At 44.2% G+C, this 21224-nt stretch overlaps 1 protein-coding gene across 5 annotated transcripts in view; it reads left to right on the top strand.

Moving 5' to 3' along the window:
- The window catches only part of USP6NL (USP6 N-terminal like), a 205225-nt gene that overhangs the window by 14498 nt on the left and 169503 nt on the right, over nucleotides 1–21224 (top strand). For 3 of the 5 annotated variants that reach the window (XM_090041769.1, XM_090041768.1, XM_090041763.1), the window contains exon 1: nucleotides 12105–12298. The exons of 1 other annotated variant lie outside the window; for it this stretch is intronic. In XM_090041769.1, coding sequence (XP_089897895.1) covers nucleotides 12226–12298 — 73 coding nt within the window. In that variant the 5' untranslated portion in view covers nucleotides 12105–12225. Of the gene's footprint in view, nucleotides 1–12104; nucleotides 12299–17894; nucleotides 18020–21224 lie in introns of those variants that run through there. One more of the 5 variants, XM_090041764.1, reaches the window with a different exon arrangement.

Raw genomic sequence — 21224 nt, 5'->3', positions numbered from 1 at the left:
AGCAATCGGCTTTTTTTGCCGATGTGGCCAATAACGTCACCAATAAATGCAGAGTGCATGCACGCAGCCAGGAATGCAGCCCAACAGTTTGGAGGGCAGCATCTGGATGGTAAGTCTGTGTGGAGGAAGGGGCGTGGGGGGCAGATTGAAGCCCCCATGGGGAGGGAGGGAGTGGGGCTGAGGCAGGTGCTGGCCAGCTGAGGTGGGGTGGGGCTTAGGACGGAGACATGGGTGGCTTGTGCAGAGAGCTGGGGAGGGGAGGGGGGCAGCTCGCGCTGCTGTGAGCCCCCCTGGGAAAGGCCTGGGGGATATGTGTCCCTTGGATTTGTACATGGGGTGAGGACAGGTTGCCTGCTGCAGGCTGGGACCAGGGGTTGCACTTGGGGCTGAGGTAGGCAGCAGCAGCACTGGGAGAGGGCTATAGGGTGGGCTACAGCCACTCCAAAATTCACTATAGCCACCCTCCCAGTGCTGCCCCAAACAAGCAAGCCCCCCTTCCCAACAAAAACCAAAGTTGAACAAATTTCTGGATGCGTTCCGCCCCCTCTTGGTCATCCAGGGGTGTCTCTTCCTTATGCTTATCTTCCAGCTCCCTGTTACCTGGTATCTGGCACTGTGAGAGTGCTCTCCCTGGGTTTCAGAATGGTTTAAACATCCTGGAATGTTTCAAAAGCACACCAGAAAAATTAAGTACTATTTTCATAGATTTCATAGACATTAGGGCTGGAAGGAACCCCGGAGGATCATCGAGTCCAGCCCCCTGCCCCAGGGGGAGGAGTCAGCAGAGATCATAGGATCCCAGCAAGATAAGCATCCAAATATGTCTTGAAGGCGTTCGAAGTGGGTGCTTGAACTACCTCTGGTGGCAGTCCATTCCAGACCTTGGGGGCTCAGACAGTGAAGAAGTTCTTCCTTATGTCCAACCTGAATCGGTCACAGCAGAGTTTGTTGGTCCTTCTTGAATTGGCTCGAAGTTATATGCAGAAACAGAGCATTCCAAACCTAGTGTCTAGGCAGTCCTCCAGGCATCCCAAACTGCCAGCAGGGGAGACTATGCTTAGGGGCAATCAACACGGGTTCATTAGAGGCAGGTCCTGTCAGACCAACCTTGTGGCCTTCTATGACCAGGTCACCAAATCCCTGGATGTAGGTGCTGCGGTGGATATAGTCTTTCTGGACTTTAGGAGGGCCTTTGACGCAGTCTTTCACCCCATTCTCATTTAAAAAAACTAGCAGACTGTGGTGTTGATGCCTACATAGTCAGATGGGTCACTAACTGGCTAAAGTGCTGCACCCAGAGTGGTGGTGGATGGGTCTTATTTGACCTGGAGGGATGTGGGAAGTGGGGTCCCCCAGACTCGGTCCTCAGGCCTGCACTGTTCAACATCTTCATCAGTGACTTGGACAAAGGGGTAAAATGTGCCCTGTTCAAATTTGCAGATGACAGTAAGATGTGGGGTGAAGTGGTCATGCTAGAAGGAAGGCATAGGCTGTAATCAGATCTGGACAGGTTACAGGGGTGGGTGGATGATAATAGGATGGATTTCAACGCTGACAAGTGCAAAGTGATGCACCTGGGGAGGAAGAACCAGTACCATACCTACAGGCTGGGGAACTCCCTTCTCGTCAGTGCAGAGGCAGAAAAGGATCTTGGAGTCATCATTGATGCCAAGATGAACATGGTCCGGCAGTGCGGGGAGGCAGTCAGGAAGGCCAACCACACCTTGTCATGCATCCCCAGATGCATCTCGAGCAGGTCCAAGGAGGTGATCCTCCCCCTCTACACGGCACTGGTCAGGCCGCAGCTGGAGTACTGCGTCCAGTTCTGGGCACCGCATTTCAGGAGGGATGTGGACAACATGGAGAGGGTCCAGAGGAGGCCACTTGCATGATCGGGGGCAGCAGGGCAGGCCCTACGAGGAGAGGCTACGGGACCTGAACCTGTTCAGCCTCCACAAGAGAAGGCTGAGGGGGATCTAGTGGCCTGTTACAAACTAGTCAGGGGCGATCAGCAGGCATTGGGGGAGTCCCTGTTCCCCCGAGCACTGCCAGGAGTGACTAGAAATAAGTCACAAGCTGGCAGTGGGTAGACTCAGGCTAGATATCAGGAGGCGCTACTTCACGGTCAGGGCAGCTAGGATCTGGAACCAACTTCCAAGAGAAGTGGTGCTGGCTCCTACCCTGGGGGTCTTTAAAAGGAGGCTGGATGAACACCTGGCTGGGGTCATTTGAGCCCAGTACTCTTTCCTGCCATGGGAGGGGGTCAGACTTGATGATCTGCTCAGGTCTCTTCGGATCCTACTGACTATGAAACTGCACCACTCATCCTCTCTGCATGGACCCCAATCCAGGACAGTGGGGCTGTTGTGGGATGCAGCTAGGACTCTACTGCACCAAGATCTATTGCCTAGAGAAATGGCTCTCAACCTTTTTCCTGGTGGGACCCATTTGCAAAGAAACATGATCTGTCCCGACCCACTCCCTTGTCCTGCTTGTGTCTGATCCATAGTCCCCTACGCCCTGCTCCCACAAGGCCATGCTGGTGTTACTCACTCTGGATCCACAGCCCCCTACCTCACCCCCAGCCCTGCTGGAGGAGGTCCCCAGCTGCCCCCGTCCTGTTTGGGCCAGAGTGCAGTGGCTGCAGCAGCTCCAGCTTGTGTGGGTGGCAATGGAGTGAGTCCCACCCCAGCACAGGCTGGAGGGAAGAGGAGAGGCTTATGGCACTCCTCTGCCCTAGGCTGGTGCTGCCATGCTGTGTCAGGCATCCTGATCATGGCCCCTCCCGCCCCCGAGCAGCATCTCCTGGCCGCCCCCATAAGCACAGGGGCCGGCCAGTAGGGGGTGCTCTGGCATTGAGCCACCCACCTCACTGTGCCTGACCACCTTACAGGCTCCAAGTGCCTCTCTCAGGGTGCCTCACGTCCAGCCGACCCCCTTCCTGGAGCAAACCCGGAAGAAGCCTGGGGGTAACGCCACTACCACCCAGAGTCTGGACTGATCTAGGACCTGCACCCTCCGGGAAACCCAGGCCTAGTCGTCCTTGAGGGTGCTTGACCCACTGCAAGAACTTGGGGTGCTTCCTCCAATCTGAAGCACAAATAGTGGTCTCCCTTAATCAGCTGAACCAAGCGGACCCCAAGGCATAATCTAGACTCTCTCCCAATAAGTCTGCCACGCTAGGTACAAAGGATAACTTTTATTGGTTACAAGGAGTAGGTTTGGAATAGGGTACAGGGTAGAGCAATATCAGAGAAATACCTCAGAGCAAACAGTGGCATGGTAGCCTTTGATTACGCATCTGAGTTACTGCAAGCTATATCTCTAGTTAGATCTCAGGTAGCTTACTCACAAGTATCACCCCAAGGCAGGTGGAGATTCCCTCTGGAGGCAGGTAGTTCAATGATCATGAGTTTCAGATGATCCAGTGTCTCTCTGTGAGTTTTCATCATGGCTACTGCCCCTCCTCCTGGGCAGTTCTTCACTTATAGCCCTTATGACTTAATTTACTTGGTCCAATGAAGGCTGGCAACTGTTGGCTGCCAGCCAACCAGATTGAAATGCATCACTGGTTGCTGGGTAGACTGGCAGGGTCTCTAGACCCCTCTCAGTCAGGTTGGCATTGCTTAGAGCAATAGGGAGCTTAAGCCCCCACCCAGGTGTGTGATGCCAGTCACTAGGAAGAGGGAACAGGTTTTCCCCCTCCCTCAGGCATGTATCCAGCTCATGCTACAACTCAGGGTTACCTGGAGCAGATGGGACCGGAGGAGTCTGCCCTCTGCAGTGACCATGGTAACCAAATGGTCACATAGCAGAGTTGGGGGCGGAGACCAGAGATGGTATTCTGCCATACCCTGGGCCAGTGTCCCAAGTTTGTGTGGGTTGTGCCTGTAAGAACAAACATCCGTCAGCTGCGAGGTAGTGGTGGGGGAAAGGAGCCATTGCACAATGGGCATTTGATAGCTGTTGACAGAATGGCTTTCAATACCGTGCTCAATGTGAACTGAATTTGCCCACAGTTAATTGTTCCTCACCCTCTGTGCTGGAGCCCTACCCTGCAGGCTCCACCCTGCACACTCAGCTCTATGTGCTTGCTGGCAAGCACTTGAGTGGCTTTGAAAACCACAGTGGAGGTGCTGACTGTGGAAAGTCCCAAAACTACCTGCCTCTGGAATGAAGAAGCAGGGTCCAGGTAGTCATGAAAAGTCCTCTTCCCTCCACCCACATGCACACATACCTGGTGTGTCCCTCCTTCCCCCATCCGAGTATCGCCACAGAGCGCTGGGTAGTGTGTAAGCAAGTTGAGGTGTGCAGGGAAACAGGCCTGGGCTGTGGGCTGGGTGCAGAGCAGTAGTGGCAGCCAAGAAACGGGGTGAGAAACACATGATGATCCCTTCAACCCCACCCTGCCTGGCCCCATTTGAGCCTGGAACCCCACTGCCGAGGGTCTGGAACAGGGAGGATAAACTGAGAAGGGCAGCTTTCCAGGATGGGGGGAAGGGGGAGGTAGAAAAGGTGGGAGGTTCTTGTGGGGGGATCACTCAACCCAAACCCACCCCCTGGGGACCACAAGCAAGGGGCCACACAGCCCTCCAGGAGCTGGCAGCCTTTTTACTCTATCCCCCCACCCCAATCTGGATCCTCCTCTCCTTCAGGGGAATCCGGGGGAAAATGGCTCATGATCCCTGGAAGGCATAATGGTCTGAGTACCCTATGACCCCCAGGGGTATTTTGGCTACAGTGCAGTTCCTAAAAGGCGAGTGTGCTCCTTGGAGCTCGTATGTCCAGGGGCAGTCGTGAACGGGTTCCCACATTCCTGGACCAGTTCCAGTGTTACAACTGTCTCGCACCCACTTCAGAGGTGGGAAGATGGAGGCCCATGGTGTTTAACTGTATTTAGCTATTCAGTATGCTGTCCAAGGTAGACACAGTGAGAGCCAAGGGAAGAATAAGAAGCTTTAATTTTTTGATTCTTCTGGTTAGAGCCAGAAGTTTAAAGCTAGTACTTTGTGCCATGCTGCACACTTATTGGGCGGTGGTGGGCAAAGTCCTGGGAATAGGGTATAGTAGGATGCTGTCTGCGGGGGCAGAGGTGCACTTGCCCTCCAAGGGGTAGAGCATAGAGGGGCTGGCTCTCTGTTCACAGGAACATGGAGATAAAACAAATCGCATCAGATGCTGATTTCTTTCAGTCAGCAGAGAGCTTTCCTTTCTGTAAAGTAAGTTGCTATTACATACTTGCTAAAAGAATAGGATGGTTGCATCTCTGCCCCTGAGCATCTTTGTGTTGCACTGCCCCTGCTCACTTTCCTAGTTGGAAGTAACCCTTCTGTCAGCTGCAGCCCTCTGGCTTTCTCAGTGATGCCAAGCCATGGCAACAGCATTTGAAGGTCAGCTTTATGCTCGGCCTTGAAGGGATTAGAGTTGAACCTGGTAAAGGTCAGCTTCGTTTTTACTCCAAAAGCTGTGACAAAAAATGTCCATAGTTCATACTTGAAAATATATAGAAGGAAAGCTAGACAAATTAAGGCTCATGGTTTATTTGTTAGTGACAAAGAATTCAGGATTTGATGTTACCTCCTGGATTAAAAGTAGGAGATTAAAAAGAGCTGAATTGCAAACAAAATCTGGGACAACCTTTTTTAAGCACAAAAAAAAAGTGTAGGTAGGGTAACCATTTAGCAGAAATAAACCCAGATTTGAGTTTTGCTCTTTTTGTCTGCCTCAACAGCTTCTGTTCTGAAGGCCCAATGGTGCACGTTGCTACATGTGGGCAAAGTCTTTGCATCTGTTCAGTGTGAATTTTCAGCACTTCTCTGTCCTTTTTCTTTAATACTGGTCCAGCAGTGCTGGAGGTAACAAAGGTGGCAGCACAGTTAGGCACAGTGTAGTAATTTATCACCATGCTGTCAAGAACTAGGGACAGTCTTGGGTTTGACTCATTTGGGGCGCTTCAGACTAAGGCTGCTCTCTTAGGTGAGAGCAGAAAATGTACAATATCACTCTTTGGGCAGGCGTCTGTTCCCCTGTCATTACTTACCGAACAAGTAAGAGTTGGCTGTTCTTGTAGACTAATCTGATTGCCTTGGGAGTTTTCCTGCCCTTTTGTGCAACACCAGTGTAGCTCCATCACAGGCAGTGTACAAGGGAATTGTTCCTAGGTCATGATAGAAAGCAGTGGTGCCCAACCTTTTTTCCTCCTTGGGCTGGATGGATGGTGCTCAGTCTGTCTGGATCCTACTTGCCACCCTCACTCAGCACACAGGGTGACAAGTATGCTTCCTCAAAATAGAAGTTGGACACTGGTTTGTAGCCTGGAAGTGAGTTCCGCAATATAAGTGTTTTCAATAGTTTAAATCTATGTTTTATGCCACTCACATAGATAATTAACTGCTGCGTAAAGAGAGTTCATGGTTCTGTGGGTAAATGAAAAGAAGTGTCTATGGGGAAAAAAAGAAAAAGGCCATCAGTAGGCACATCTATACGAGATGCTACTGTGCATTTATTTACTACTCATATTAGCAAGTACTAAACCAATGTGCAATAACCACAGTAACTGCACAGTAGCACTGGCAGATGTCTTTTAGGTGACACTACTGTGCAATAGACTAATAATACTGTGGAGTAATGTATTAGCAGTGTCCATGTTGTGACATGCTACCGTGCAGTATTTTTCGACTACTGCACAGTCAGCGTCTCATGTAGACGTGCCCAGTCTGTTAAAAAAAATTGTCTAGTAAAATACATTCAGAAGCCTTCAGTTAAAATATATATTTTTAAATTTTATTCCATAAAGGGACATTCATACTTCAGTGAACCGTTTTTATTACTGTTGTCTGTTTCTTTTTGCAGCTAATGAATCCCCTATCTTTTGTGGTTAAATAAGGTCTGATATTCTGTCTCTAGTGACTGTGGACAGCTGCATCCTATTATTTCTTGAATTAAATATCAACACAGGCATGTTGCACGCAGTGAAAAATGTGATCTTCATCTTGCTAATATACAGTGACAATCAGAATTGGAAGGTTACCTTCGTGTTTTCCTGGAAGTGCATAAGAGAGTAATGATATTGTTAATATCTTTCTCAGCAGAAAATCAAAGAAAGATGGAATTTAAAAGCAAAGATGGGTTCTTTTTCTCTGTTATTTCTTTGAATTGATCTGAGGATGTTCATCTTCACATTTTCCTCAGTTGACAAAACATTCCTTTAATTTCTCATTTTTTGACATGGTGTTTGTTTTACAGAATAATTTTAATACTTGTAGTTCAAATATAGTTAGTGACAAGTTTTGAAACTCAGAACAAGAAGTGCAAAATTAAAGAAACATTTGCTGTACTTTGTGGTCTTAATTTTTTTAATTTTGTTTGGACTAGTGTGTTGCTATAACTCAGCTTTTATAAAAACTCATTATTTCTATTTGAGTCTTCTAAGTTAAGCTTTTTTCTCTAAGTCCATTTAATTGTTAGAGTACACAATTAAAAGTACATTGGCATTAGATTCCTTTGTGAGATCTTGTGTGCATATATTTTTTTTCCCCTTCATATGTACTCTAAGATTAGATCTTATATCTGGGTACTTATTAGTATTCCCATTAATTTACATTTTGTATTCTTAAAGGATAATTAGCTATAATTTGCTGTATAAATTATCTGCTTAGATATAACTTAAAATAGACATTTTCATGATTCTTTTTATTATTGGTTTTTTTTTTGTGGGCTAATATTGTTGGTTAATGTGGTTTAGTGTCTTTTCTGTGAGACACCTCTTGTGAAAGACATGGTGCGAAGAATTAAATTTCATTCTGTTCAGCACTGGTGATACCTCACCTGGAGTACTGTGTTCAGTTTGGGGCCCTACGCTTCAAGAAGGAGGTGGTCAAATTGGAAAGGGTCCAGCCGAAAACAACAAAAATGCTTTCTGGGAGCATAACTTATGAAGAAAGGCTGAAAGAGCTAGGGCAGGGGTAGGCAACGTGTTTGGCCGGAGTGCTGAAAAAACTGCAATATCTACCTTGTAAGGTGCCAGAGTGCCAGCATGCCAGAAAAACCAAACCAGGGTGGGGGTACCTGGCAGGACACACTGCATATTAATATAGTTAATAATCATAGATGTTCCTTTTTTTTCTTGCAGTCAATACCAGGTTTTCTAAAAATTCTAAACCTGGTGACAATAAATAAAACTTCATATACTACCTCTGTTTTTGTGTATTCTTTTTTTTTTTTTTTTAAGTATGTTGTGATGACAGAGAGAAAAAGAGGGTAAGGAGAGAGAGAAATGGTAGGTAGGAAAAAGAAAAGAGGAGAAAAAAAAAAGAGAGAAAGGGGGGAAAAAGAGGAGAGCAGAGAAAAGCACTAACTACCTGGTGATATTGTGGCAGGGGGCAGAGTAGGCCCTTGGTCACAGGGTCCTACCCCCCTCCTACCTTCTCTTTGTTCACCCACCATACTTTGGTCTTAAATGGTAGGTAGAATAGAGAGAAACAGGGGTTGGCACCTGATTTGTCCTTGGCCTTTACATGGAAGATCACATCCTGGGTCTTCACGTTGATGCATAAAGCGGTTCGTTTCTCTGGAGGCCACAAAAATCACAGACACACACGCATTAGATGGCACAAAAGGTGTATTTGCAAATAGGGTCAGAGCAGAGTCAAAAACTCAGATTACTCTGAACCCACCAAGGAATTTTGCAGGCTGTATTTATCTTTTTCCTCCTGGGCACGTGTGCAGAAACAGGAACTCTTACAGCTCACTTCCGTTTCATACAAGCATACATGTGGTTACATCACTACATACATCGCGTGTATAGTATAATTAACTACTTAAGTATGCAGGGCGGAGAGGTAAATGTGCATCAGCTAATTAAGCATGCTCAGAGACTACTATAGGTCACCAAGAGTTCAAACCTCCCCCCCTTTCAAGGACACAGTCAGTTGAATTCCAGCTTCTGTAATCTGTATGAGAAAGGCTAGGGAGAAGCTGGGGGGAGAGTCTGTGATTTAGCATAAGAAAAGCTGTGGCAAGGCTGGGAAAGGAAAAAAGTCCTTGGCAGTGTTTCTTTCTTATCGGGTGCAAGATGCAAGCTGTGCATTTCTAACAACGTAGCCCTTCCAACCCTACATTGTGCCCACCTTTCCAAAGAGATGTTGGAATGGAAGATGTTGGTTCTTCAAGGATATGCTAACTTAATTTCTTAAAATAGATGCTCTGGATTCACTGCCATAAGCAAGCAAGTAAAAATGATCTCAAGTAAAAGATCTTTTCTTAGTAGTTGCTTTGGCCCTGCTTCTGACAGCTGAGTTTGGCAATGGTAAGCTGATAGCTGGTTATCAAACACAAACTTGAATCTGAATGGTCAGTCATCAGACAGTTTCTCATAGGCCAGAGTGTGGCTTTCATTTATGAAAACACTTTTTCATGGCAATAAGTAGATCGAAAGTAAGGAAGGAAGGCAAAAGCTACTTTTCTCATGCTGGCATACTTTTCAGGAAGGGAAGACTAACAATGCTGTAATCTTGAGTTGCCAGTCCCTTTCATTCTCAAGCTCACCTCGCAGCAATTTGAACTTTGATACCCAGATGCACGAGCTTTGAAATCAGTCAGTTCCAGTTCAGATCCTTCAGTGTTCATCCACTTAAAGTCTGCAGCTCTACATCACTTTCCCTAGTCCTGTTTGAGTACACAAGAAATGAAAACATGGGTCCTTTGCTGCAAAAGTCTTGGCATTGTCTTGTGAACTCATCTTCCAGCTGCCCTATGTAGTGGCGTATATCCCTATTATTCAACTGATACGGCTCAGAATGGATTTTCAGACTGGGGAAGTAATGGACAGCAGATGTTTCGATGTCTCATCTGAAAACAGACAGCTTATCACAGAAAGCCCTCCAGTCTTCAGACAGCTGAAGGATGGTTTTCCGTGTTCCTTGTAACCTAGTATTCAAATCATTTAGATGTGATGTCTGTCAAAAACATCAGTTTTGTTAGCCCTCTGTCATCAGTAAAGTCTACATATTGCTGACCACTTTCCTCAAGAAACAGAATGATGGATTTGAGACAAGCAACAAATTGCTTGGAGCACGTTACCTCGACTCAACCAGTGTACATTACTGTGCAGCTCTAAGTCTTCATACGCAGAATCCATATAATTTAGAAGTTCATGGAATCTCCTGTGCGTCAGAGGAGCGGGCAATGAAAAAGCTGATGATTTTCACAACCATTGTCATGATTTTATTTAAATCAGAAGATGAGATCTTAGTGCATAGGCTGTCTTGATGAATAATACAATGGAAGCTCATCATCTCAATTTCCAGAAGTTTTACAAATCCACCTGTTTTACTCGCCATAGCAGGTGCACCATCAGTGGTAACCGAGATCACTTCGTGCAGGTCAATTTGTTGCTGTGTGAAAATATCTTTGCCAGCATTAAGTATATCGTTGGCCTTTGTGCTATGCGTAGCACTCAAAGAAAACAATTCCTCCCAAACTTCCCCAGAGATAAAATATCAAACAATTATATCAAGACAGTTATATCATTTATGGCCGTGCTTTCATCACATCACAAGCATGGAGGTTGAGTCATTTGTTCCCTAACATTAGTTGCCATTTAATCTGTTCGCCTTTGAACAGTCCTGGATGACAATGGCATTTCATCAATACGAGCAATGATGTCTGTTTTACTTGCAAAATCCTGCAACAGATCCTCAGCATGCTTTAAAGAAGTGTCCTTTAAGTATTCTCCATTTGTAAAACACTTGCCTTTCCGAGTTACAGCTAGAGCTGCAATGTAACTTGCCCATGTGGAAAGAGTATTTCTTGTTACAAAACTAGAAAAGATGGCTGTCTGTTTTTGAACAGCTTTTCTAATGGATTCATGTTTGTCGGCTTCATCGACTCCAGAAAATTTGGCTTCATGCTTGGTTGCCTAATGGCCCTGGACGCTGGAACTACGAGATACCCCACTTCTGCTGCACAGACGATGCAATCCCCTTGCTGCACAAAACCACGCAATCTCTCCGTGCCAGCTGAAACTTCGGAATATCTACCTTTGTTTTATTTACTCTCCATAGTTATATACCCACAGTATATGCCGCCTTCTAACTGCAAAATTTCCTGAAGTTCGCACAAACCAGCGGTGGGACAAGCAATGTAAACAGGCAAACAGAAAATCAGAAAGAATAGAATTATTTGAAGTCTGTATAAAACTGGGTAAGTATTTCCAAGAAGGCAATCAGAGAGCAGAAAAATACACAAAAAAAGTGAGCAATATGAAGTGTTTAAATCAAGAAATGCCAAGTAGAGAGATCAAAATAAACTTAGTATGGACGGTTTTAATAAAGTAAAAACCTGAAACATATGAGATGGTTTAAGAGAGTGAAAAACCAAATAAATGATTTAACAGAGCAAAATAAACTGATTTGTGTGAACTGGCTTGGGAGAGAGCACAAGGTGAATGTGAATTGATTTAACAGGGCCAAATACACTGATGAATGTGTGGAGAGAGCAAATGCTGATCGTGACTCAGTTAACCAGCTTAGTTTGCTCTGTTATATTCACATTCACCAATTGTGCTCTTTCCCCCTTAACCAGTTGATTTTGCTCTATGTAGAGAGAGAACAAAAGTGGAGCATGAATCCATTTAACAGAGGAAAATGAACCCGTCAGTTGTATTGACTCATATTCAGCTTTTGCTCTCTCTCCACATTAGCTGCTTAATTTTGCTCTGTTAAATCGATTCATACTCCGCTTTTGCCCTCTGCACCTGTAACGGAGCAAAATAAACTGATGAAGGTGGAGAGGGAGCAAAAGCTGAACACGAATCAGTATCACGAACCAGTTTATTTCGCTCCGTTATAGGTGCAGAGAGCACGACAGCGGAGCAAAGTAACCCGAAAAGCGCAAACCAGCGGGCGAGGGAGCGCCCGCACCAGGTCTGACGTGATTTCACAAATCAAAACAACGCGCAAATCCCGCCGGAAGCGCCCCCCGCGCGGGCGCAGCGCCCGCCCCTCCCCGGGGCGGGGCCCAGGCGCGACGCGCGGACGCAGCAGGTACCCGCGGCGCGGGGCGGGGCTTGCACCAACCAGCCGCGCCCCCCCGGGGCAGGGGCGGGGCCAAAGGGAGGCCCCGCCCCCCACCGGTGACGCGCGCGGCCCGCCCGGCCCACACGCGGCCCTGCCGCCCGCCCCGCCCCGCCCGGCAAGAGGCTGCGGGCCGGGGCCGCGGGCACGGATGGATCCGGCCAGGCCCGGCCGCCTGTCGCGGGACGAGGTGGGCGCCGCGCGCGGGCCCCGCCCGGCAGCAGGTCAGTGCCGCGCACGCGCTGGGGGGGAAAGGCCGCGCTGCCCCCCCCCCCCCGCCGAGCAGTCTCTCACTTCCCTGGGACACACTCACAACCGCGGGGCTCGGTGTGCTTCGCGTGCACAAACTTCACCCTTTCTTTTACGTTCCAGTACGACGCGCCCCCTCGCGCTTTATCCGCGCGTGGGTCGGTGGCCTCGACAGCCCACGGGGGAGGCAGGTGGCCGCCACGACCTGGTGCAGAGTGGGAGGACGAGTTCGGCGCTGCTCCTTGGGGCAAGGGGTGCTGGCCGCACGTGGCGCAGTGCCGCCGTAACGGTGGGGGCTGGGGTCACCCTGCACCCCAGCTCCTCCGCGCCGGCGGGGAGCGCCACCCGCAAACGACAGCTGTGGGGGAGGCGGACAGTGAGGGGCTGTGCCCCACCGCAGCCGCCACCACGGCTGCGACTGATGTCACGGCTGTGGTCCTCGTGGCTCTGGCCCAAAGCGGCGGGGAGGTGGGGGGTGACCACAGCCCCAGCCCGAGGTTGGGGGGTGGGAGGGGGCTAGACTCAGGCCTCCATTGTACCCCCCACCCCCGTGCTCTTGACAGGTAATTTGTTGGTTTACCAGTATAAAAGCCACGTTTTTTACGTTCCGGAAGCATAGACTGTATAAATACGCACTATTTTTTAAATTTTATTATATTAAAAATAAAGCCTGCGCTTTAGGAATGTGAAAAAACTTAGCTCTTTCTTTTTTTAATGTATATTTAAGTATATACATAGAAAAGAAAGAGCTAAGTTTTTCGCATTCCCGAAGCCCAGACTTTAAGAACAACGCTGACCCCTGTGAGAGTTGGCAGTACTGGATTAGTGTTTCCTCCATCCTTACTAGGCCTTGTCATTGTGTCAGTGCTTGTAATTTAGATCCAAAAAGGGTTTTTTTTTTTTGTCTTCTGAAGCAAAAAGCTTGACTTGTCTCTACAAATTTGGGAATATGTTCACTTCAAAATGTGAGAAGTTGGAGGAAACTCCCTTGATAGCGGATAAATGGTGTTGCTTCTGCTTAGAGCTTCGCCTTATTTTCTGAGCCAACATCTGTCCTGACTACAGACAAACCCTGCTTAACGCTGTTTTGCTTGGTGCTATTGTACTATAACGTTCATTTTTAAATTAATACCTGATTTCACTTGGTGCCCAACGAGTTTTGCTATAACGCTTGCAGTCGCCATCTTGGGTCATTAAAAAAACTTGCGGTCATCATCTTGGGTCTTCAGATACTTTTGGTTTCACTTAATGCTCATTTTGCTTAATGCTTGGTTTTTCAGGAACCAATTAAGAGCGCTAAGCGGGGGTTGCCTGTACTGGGGACTGGTGAGAAGTTGAACAGATGTTGCAACTTGCAATTTCTAGGTTGACAACCAAATACTTATGATGGTAATGAAAAGTTTTAATTACTACTAAAGACACCCAGGTGTTATGCAGCACATTTTAGCAGATCTGAAATGCATTACATACAAAAGTTAGGACTGTTGCCTGTGGTGTCCAGGTAGAAGAAATGAGGTACGTTGAAGCATCTTGTGGAGGATCACCCAAAGTTAGTGAGCAAGTTGGGAGAGAACTTGGTCTTATTCCTTGGTAGTGCAGGTCAGGATCGCTGCTGACACTCATTTGCAGGATGAATCCTGCAAACCTAGCACCAACCTTTAACCGTGATTGCTATCGCTCTTTGTATCTTTGACTTTGTTGGGATGTTACGTTTGATTAATTGTGGACACCATGTTTAGAGTTCTTGCAGCAAAGGCCACACACAACTTGCCCTAAAACCATCTGTGTTGTGGAAGAGAGGCCGTGTAAGAGATGTGTGCGCATTCTTTGGCTCTGATCTGTGAGCTGTCTGTTAGCAAGCATACAGCTCAGTTCCCAGCGGGGCTGGCTCTTAGTGCCTATCATAATGTTGCTTCTAGGAAAAAAAATGTGCGGTTTTATTGTTCCTTGAATGCATGCCCTTAAGCTTTTTTTTTTCTTTATTAGCATGTACATCTTTCTCTTTATAAATGAGGGCAGAACACTAGTGCTTTTTCCAGCAGCTGTAACACTGGATACGTGCGCACTAAGGTGCTTGATGGCTTTTTAAAAGTCTAGACAGTATTTCATAAGTATTTAAAATTTTCCACATGTTGGGAGGGGCAGAGAGAAGGAGACAACATTGCTGGGATTTCCTCAAAATTAAAAACTGACTTTGCAACTGATTCTGACAGATTTCTATTGAGATATAGGTTCGAAGAATAGTTTCTTGGTTCTCTTTATGCTGTAAATGTGTTGCCTTCTGGCAATATACTGCATAAAAAGCTGCTTTCAAAGATAAACTAATTGTAATTATGTTAATGGAGACAGTTTGGATTTTGTGTGATGACAGCTGACTGATAAAAGAGGCCATTCTTCCTGTTACATGAAGGATCCTTAAGAGCTGAATGTGGTGATCCATTAAAGTTGAACATTTAGCTGTTTCTCCATGTGTCTGTTAGGTTCAGGGAGTTACGAGTACACCTTATCTTCCTCAATGTTGCAGTCAAGACAGGAAGTTGTGTAGTCGATATTAAACTAGTTCTTGATGGCTGTATGGAATTCCATTCATTACATTCACACACATTACGCTGAGGACAGTGAACAGAATCAATTCAATTTTAATTTTTTTTTATGTAGTAAACTTAATCAAGGTGCGCTTTTAATTTGCTCTGTATACCTGCTGTGAATCAGTCTTTCGCGATCTTCAGAATTTCTACAGACTTTTCTTTGCCACCTGTAGGTGAGTCACAGTGGTGGTTTTGTTTTGTTCTTTTTGTTATGATCGTACATCCTGAAGAATGACAAGTGTATTGAATACATATTTCCAGGAACACTTATGGAGGCAGATGATTTAAAGATGAGAAAAGAAACGGGAACGATTGCGATATCAGTGTCCGTGAGTAAGAGGAGACTGATTGGTGAACTGGCTTTGTACGCTCTTGAACACCATTGTTGACACGAAGCCTGAGGAAACCTGCTTGTCTCTTGTGTAACGTGATTATTTTGATCTGTGGGTGGGATAGCAGCCAAGAAAATTGGTTTCTGATTCTGCAGGGTTTGACTGAGTTTCCTTAAATTATTCATTGCAGTGTTTTATTATGCATAGTAATATGAATCTGCTTCAGACTCATGTTGGTTTCTTCACTCACTCGTGTGCTCTTGGCAAACAAATGTTTGGATGGGCTTGTGTACATTAATGCTTATAGTGCTTATTTTTTGCTATGGTAGAACTTCGCTGATGTGAAAAATTAGGAGCCGCAAAGCAGGCTGTTGGATGGAGATCAGCATGTGCGACACGGTGCTCTCTGATCCTAGTGTGCTGAAACGGGTTGTGGTTGCATTTCCTGGTCTCTGCCCCGCTGGCTTACTTCACCAATATTGAAAATACATCTTGCACAGCAGCAATCTTTTATTTTAAGTGCAGAGTAAATGCCCTCTCTCTTCTCTCTTGCTTCCATCTTCTTCATGTTGCTTTTTGCCAGGTTGTCCTCCTCTCCTTATTCTAATGCTCCAAAGAATTTCTTCTGCAGAAGTAAGAGAATCTTTTTTTTTTTAATCGCTTTACAGAATCAAGATACACTCGTGCTTTGATTCATTTACTGAATTCTCTTATTTAGTGGAACCCTCACCCTCTTTCACTCTTTCCTCACTTTTTCTCGTTATCCCATTTAAAGCGTATCTAGGGAGCTCTTAGGAACCAGGAAGTGGCACTTTTGCACAGAGCCTAGCGGTGCTAGCTTAATAATTTGTATTCTGTCATGAACAGGAAACTTGGAAATTGGCTTTTTCTGTGTGCATTTGCAATTTAATTAAGCAGGAAAAGTGAGGTTCTATCATGCATTTGAGAGCATGTCTTTTTCTCTAAAGCAGCCAGTAGAAATACCCATTTCCCTTCTCACCATCTTACCTCCAGGAGGCTCGGAGGGAGAGAGATTGCAACACATTTATGGAAAAGAAAAGCTTGCATAGATGTAACTTTTTTGTTTATAATAAAGTCATTAATGTAAAGCCTGGGATTTTAGAGGATTCAATAGAGCTGCAAACGAGCACTCTGTTTTGAATGGAAGATTTCTTGTTTTCTGGAGCATAAAACTTCCTAGCCCTAAGTTGCTTGGTAGTGACCTCTAGGCTTCCTCTGCAGTTAGCATTTGAGTAATTATAGGGTGAGGGAACAAAGTATTTCCCGGACAGTCTGGGCTGAATTTAAATATTATTTAGTTACACTAAACATGGTGCCTGTTTGGGATTGTGTTACTTCTGGTGGAGAATGAATTAATGGGCAGAATGCAGATGGGGCGAACATAGTAAATACAGTTTACCTTGGGTAACTTTGAGTGTCTGTGTGTGTGCAGAAATGTTTTGAGAGAGGCACAAATGTGTTGGGGAAAAATAAAATCTGAAATATTTGCACTCCGGAGCTAGAAATGGAAACAACTGACCTTCCCACCCCGTCCGGTGCCTGACCCGTGCATTGTGTGGGAATAGACAGTTTAAGGCCAGAGCATCCAGCTTGCTGTGTCTTGGTCATGGCCTGTGGTTTGTTTTGAATGTTTATGGTTTTCCTGGGATATGCAGTTGGCTTCTGTTAACTATTTTCATTGTGTCATCCAGGCCACAAACTTTTGTGGGAATTCAATTTTTCAAAGGTTCTCCTTTGTTCTAAGAGCCGATCGGTTTTAATGCACTCTTATAAAGCCAGATTTCCTCTTTGGTTTTTTGTTAACTTCGTGGATTATTTTGACCCGAAGGATTCCTGAATGATTGAAGTCTGTTCTGCAAAAGGTATTAAAAATGTATTGGGCACTTATTGTCATTCTTCTGTTTAAAATTACCTGACAGAAGCAATGATAATATTTCAGTTGAAAGGTGCTCTTTGTGCCTCTGGTGGTGAGAGAGATGGCTGTCTGAAACGCTCCTCGGGTTTCCGGCGCGCAGCGTCACGTATCACAATTCTGGTCATGCACACGAGTGGCAGAGGTGTGTGTGGGAAGGGCTGGGGAAAGCATCGAAGGGCTCGTTTTTAGCAGGTGCTTTGCTGTGCCTGGTGCTTTCAGTGTTGCCCAGACTTGGAGTTGAGCAGCCTTGATTTCTTTTTAGTTCTGTTAATAGCCTTGACGCATGTTTCTTTTTTCTTTGAATCTTTCATGAAGGGGTTTTAAAGAAGGTACAAACACGCTTTCTGTGGATTAGATTTCCCCTGTCACCACCTATTTCAAGCAAATCTTGTTTGTTCATTTGTTTGCTTGGTTTTTTCCCCTTCAGTTTACTTTTGGGGGAACATGTTTTCTTGAAGGGTTGTGAATTGAAAAGATCCGTGCTGATTTCTATACATAACTCAATTTAAAACGCTCTGTGGCAATACAAATGGGAAGCCCTGCTGGGAGTATTTTTTTTTTTTTTGTCTGCATGTGCTGAAGGCACTTTAAATACATCACTTTAGTCTGTACAGTCTTTTTGCAGAAAAATTTCTCTGAAAGGTAACTGTTGTTCCTGCATCAGTTTTGCTTGAGCTCATTGGAGACAGAGATGTAGTAATCTGGAGCGATGAAACCTGTTGGCATTGTAAAGGAACTGCTTGAGTGTTTGACTTGGTTTACTAGCAATGATTCAAGTGTTGCAGATTGTGAAGGAGCTGGTGTCGCCGGCAAGACGTAGAACAGATGCTGTGAAGAAAGGTAGGATCAGCACTGAAATATTCCTAACTCTTTAAGTGATACATATATATATAAATTAGGATTTATATATTTGTTTGGTTGAATATGGTTCATTGAAATGTGTGCACAAATAGTTTGCACTGTAGCTTGGCTTTAAACTACAATAAACCTGTATCATTTTACAACTTCAGCTTTCTGGAGGAGAATCCTTATCCACATTTGTGCTGAAGAGGGAATTCCTTTCTTTATTTGTAAACTATGACTTTTGTCATGGTGGTCATTTTCTCTCTGTAGTAAAATATGTTTGCTTTGTCCTCATAGCTGGGGCAGTGCAAATCAGATCAGTATGCTGTAAAATCCCATTGGAATAGTTTTAGCATCTTAAATGACCAAGGATAAAAATAGACCCCATTAATACTGATAGAAATGGAGACACTGGAAGTCCCCATATATGTGGCTGTTTAAGATATTAATGGAATATGCCTAACTTCACAATCCTAAATGGCTGATGCATGTGTTGCCAGACATTCCTTGAAACTACTAAACCTAAATAAATAAGTAAAACAAGGGGAAAATACTTCATATACTGAAGAGATCAAAATTCACATTAAATGTTTTTTCTTAAAGTGGTAGAATTCTATTCAGGATGTACTCTGTGTAATTAGGGACTTATTAAAATACTTCTTAGATTGTCCATTTTTCTTCATTTTGCATTTCCACCCCATTATTTTTTTTAAAAAGAATGTGTGATTGCTTTGGCTGGGAGGAGACCTATTACCAAAGAAATCTATTCTTAAAAAGCCATTTAAAGAAAATTACCTAGTGGAGCTACTTCATTACTTTGCACTGAATGTGTCACTGGTAACTTAGAACCTATATATGATTTGTCCGCCTATATCTGTGTCTCATTGTCCCTGCATCCCTTAAGTATGCTGGGAGGCCAGGGCCTAAGGACTTGGTTATAAATCATGCATACAGCAGTGTTGATCCATGGTAATGCTGAATTGAAACTGCACCTTCATAAAAACCAGTGCAAACACTGAATCAGGCCTAATTTGCACCCTGTTGCTCAAAGACGGCAGGTAGTTAATAAAGCAGAACTTCCTGAAATTTTTGCCTTATTGTGTGGTGAAATAGCTACTTTATTTTGATTAGTGGAATTATACAGTACAGTCAAGTACCTTCAGCCAGTTTCTGAAAGAAGAAATCAATGTCCATTTTATAATTAAAGAAAGTAATCATAATTGCAATTGAGGAGAGTAGATCCTGGTACCAATATGCTGAGCCTCCATTTGTGGCAACATATTTTTTATGCATTGATGACAATAGACCTTGATAGTTTACGAATATAGCTAATTAGTCCATTTCTAAAATTGTGCTTGATATTTTTTTTTTAAAAGGTAGTGGAATAAGTGGTTTAAAAACTTGACTATGGAGATTTTACATTGAAGTAATGATTTTTCTTGATTGCACTCAAAAAGCTGAGGAAGGTCCTAGTGTTGGGTTGGTTTTTGTTGCTCCTTGTTAAATGGCTTTAAATCTTTTCTTCCTAGTTCTTAGTTGATGTTTATGCGAGCTTCACAAATTACTGGCAACTGAACTAACTAGATGTATTTTATATAAGTAGGTAATACAGTTAAAAGGTATTTAGAGGTATTAAAATTCTACTACGTATGAAAAACGTTATAACACTCTGAAAAAAGCATCCCCCAAAATGGGGAAAATGCTAATAGGCTGACTTGTAAACACAGCTGTACTAATAGGCATTAAATTTATTTCACTTGAAGCTGTTGAATGTAACCTTGAGCATTTGGCGTATGTGAAGGACTGCATTGTACAGAATGCGTCATTCTCATTCGTTTTTTCTGTAGGTGGGGGAAATACATTTTTAAAGGAAGAGTTGCTAGGAAGCCTAACATACTGGAATGCGAGGTGAATGTATCGAGGCACGCTGGATAATGTGTGACGCTTGTATCGGTGTGCTTTCAGACTTCTTTTGAGTTGCAAATGCTGTTAGTCTCCCTAAGAGGTACTACTCCCCTGTCCTGCAGAAATGCAATATGTGTATACATAATTTAAACTTTTAAGATATTTACTTTATTTTCTGCTCAAAATCTCAGACTAAAACTTGTCATGACTCAGTCCTCATCTGATGATTGACCCTAAAAATTAAAGTTCAGAATGAGAATTAACTTTGTCAGGTGGAGACTTGCACATGGTGGAAGGAAAACATATTTGTTCATATCTACCTGGTTTAATTCAAGTTCAGTAAAAGCAGGGTTGTTACAAAATAATTTATCATGTTTTATAAATTTGATACCCTGTCTATAGATTTTTTTTTTAAAGTCCATTTACTTTCCAGTTCAACATTTTAAATGGAGCTCATGATCTACAAGCTTATATTTTAAGACTGACTTTTTGAAACAGAAAATTAGGAAAAAAAGCAGAATTTTTGTGAAGTTACTTTCTAGGTTGAATCCTGAAACTGTAAATATTGGCCAGTAACTTTATTTTTCTTTTACAGCCATGATATGAAGGCTTGAAAATGAGAGTTTAGAGTAAGCTAGTGACAGGTCTACCTACTTTAATAAATAAGCATTCTTCCTAGGAGAACCTAGGAAAGCTCCCTAAAAAGAAACTTATACAGCCTGTTCTTAAGTCGTGGGCTGCACTGGTAATTTAATAAGCTAGTTGAACACTTTGCTTATTCAGCTCGTTATAACTGTATGCTACAAAGGGAGCCATAGAGCATGTTTCCAGCCCTGAGGTGACACAGGAAACCGGTCAAATTGGATTTAGTTTAATGAATGAACAAATTATCTAACAGATCTAGGCCTAAATCCTACACATTCACATAAATGTGAATAAAAAAAACTGTATATGTAATAACTCCAGGCTAGGGCTCATACCTGTTGTTTGTATATAAACCTTGGTTTTCTTCCATGCCATTTCAATGCTTGCCAAAAATTTGCAATATGGATTGCCCCTCCCAAAAGTTTTGATAAGTAAGTACCCATACTGAATAGTAATTCAAATTCATAACCTCAAAAATATTTTTAGATTAAGGCTTTATGTTAAGGCTTGCTGTCAGGGTTTTGTAGAAATTCTTTGCATAATCGTTTCTTTGCTGAAACTTGAGAATAATAAAAAAGCAAACCCCCCCCCCAAAACAAAAACAACAAAACAAAAACACAAAGCTCCAAAAACTGTTTAAAAAAAAGTTCTA

This window comes from Crocodylus siamensis, chromosome 4, assembly GCF_052110815.1.
Source record: "Crocodylus siamensis isolate JL-2025a chromosome 4, ASM5211081v1, whole genome shotgun sequence".
NCBI lineage: Eukaryota > Metazoa > Chordata > Crocodylia > Crocodylidae > Crocodylus > Crocodylus siamensis.
The sequence above is the reverse complement of the archived record's forward strand: the minus strand, read 5'-3'. Positions and strand labels throughout refer to the sequence as shown.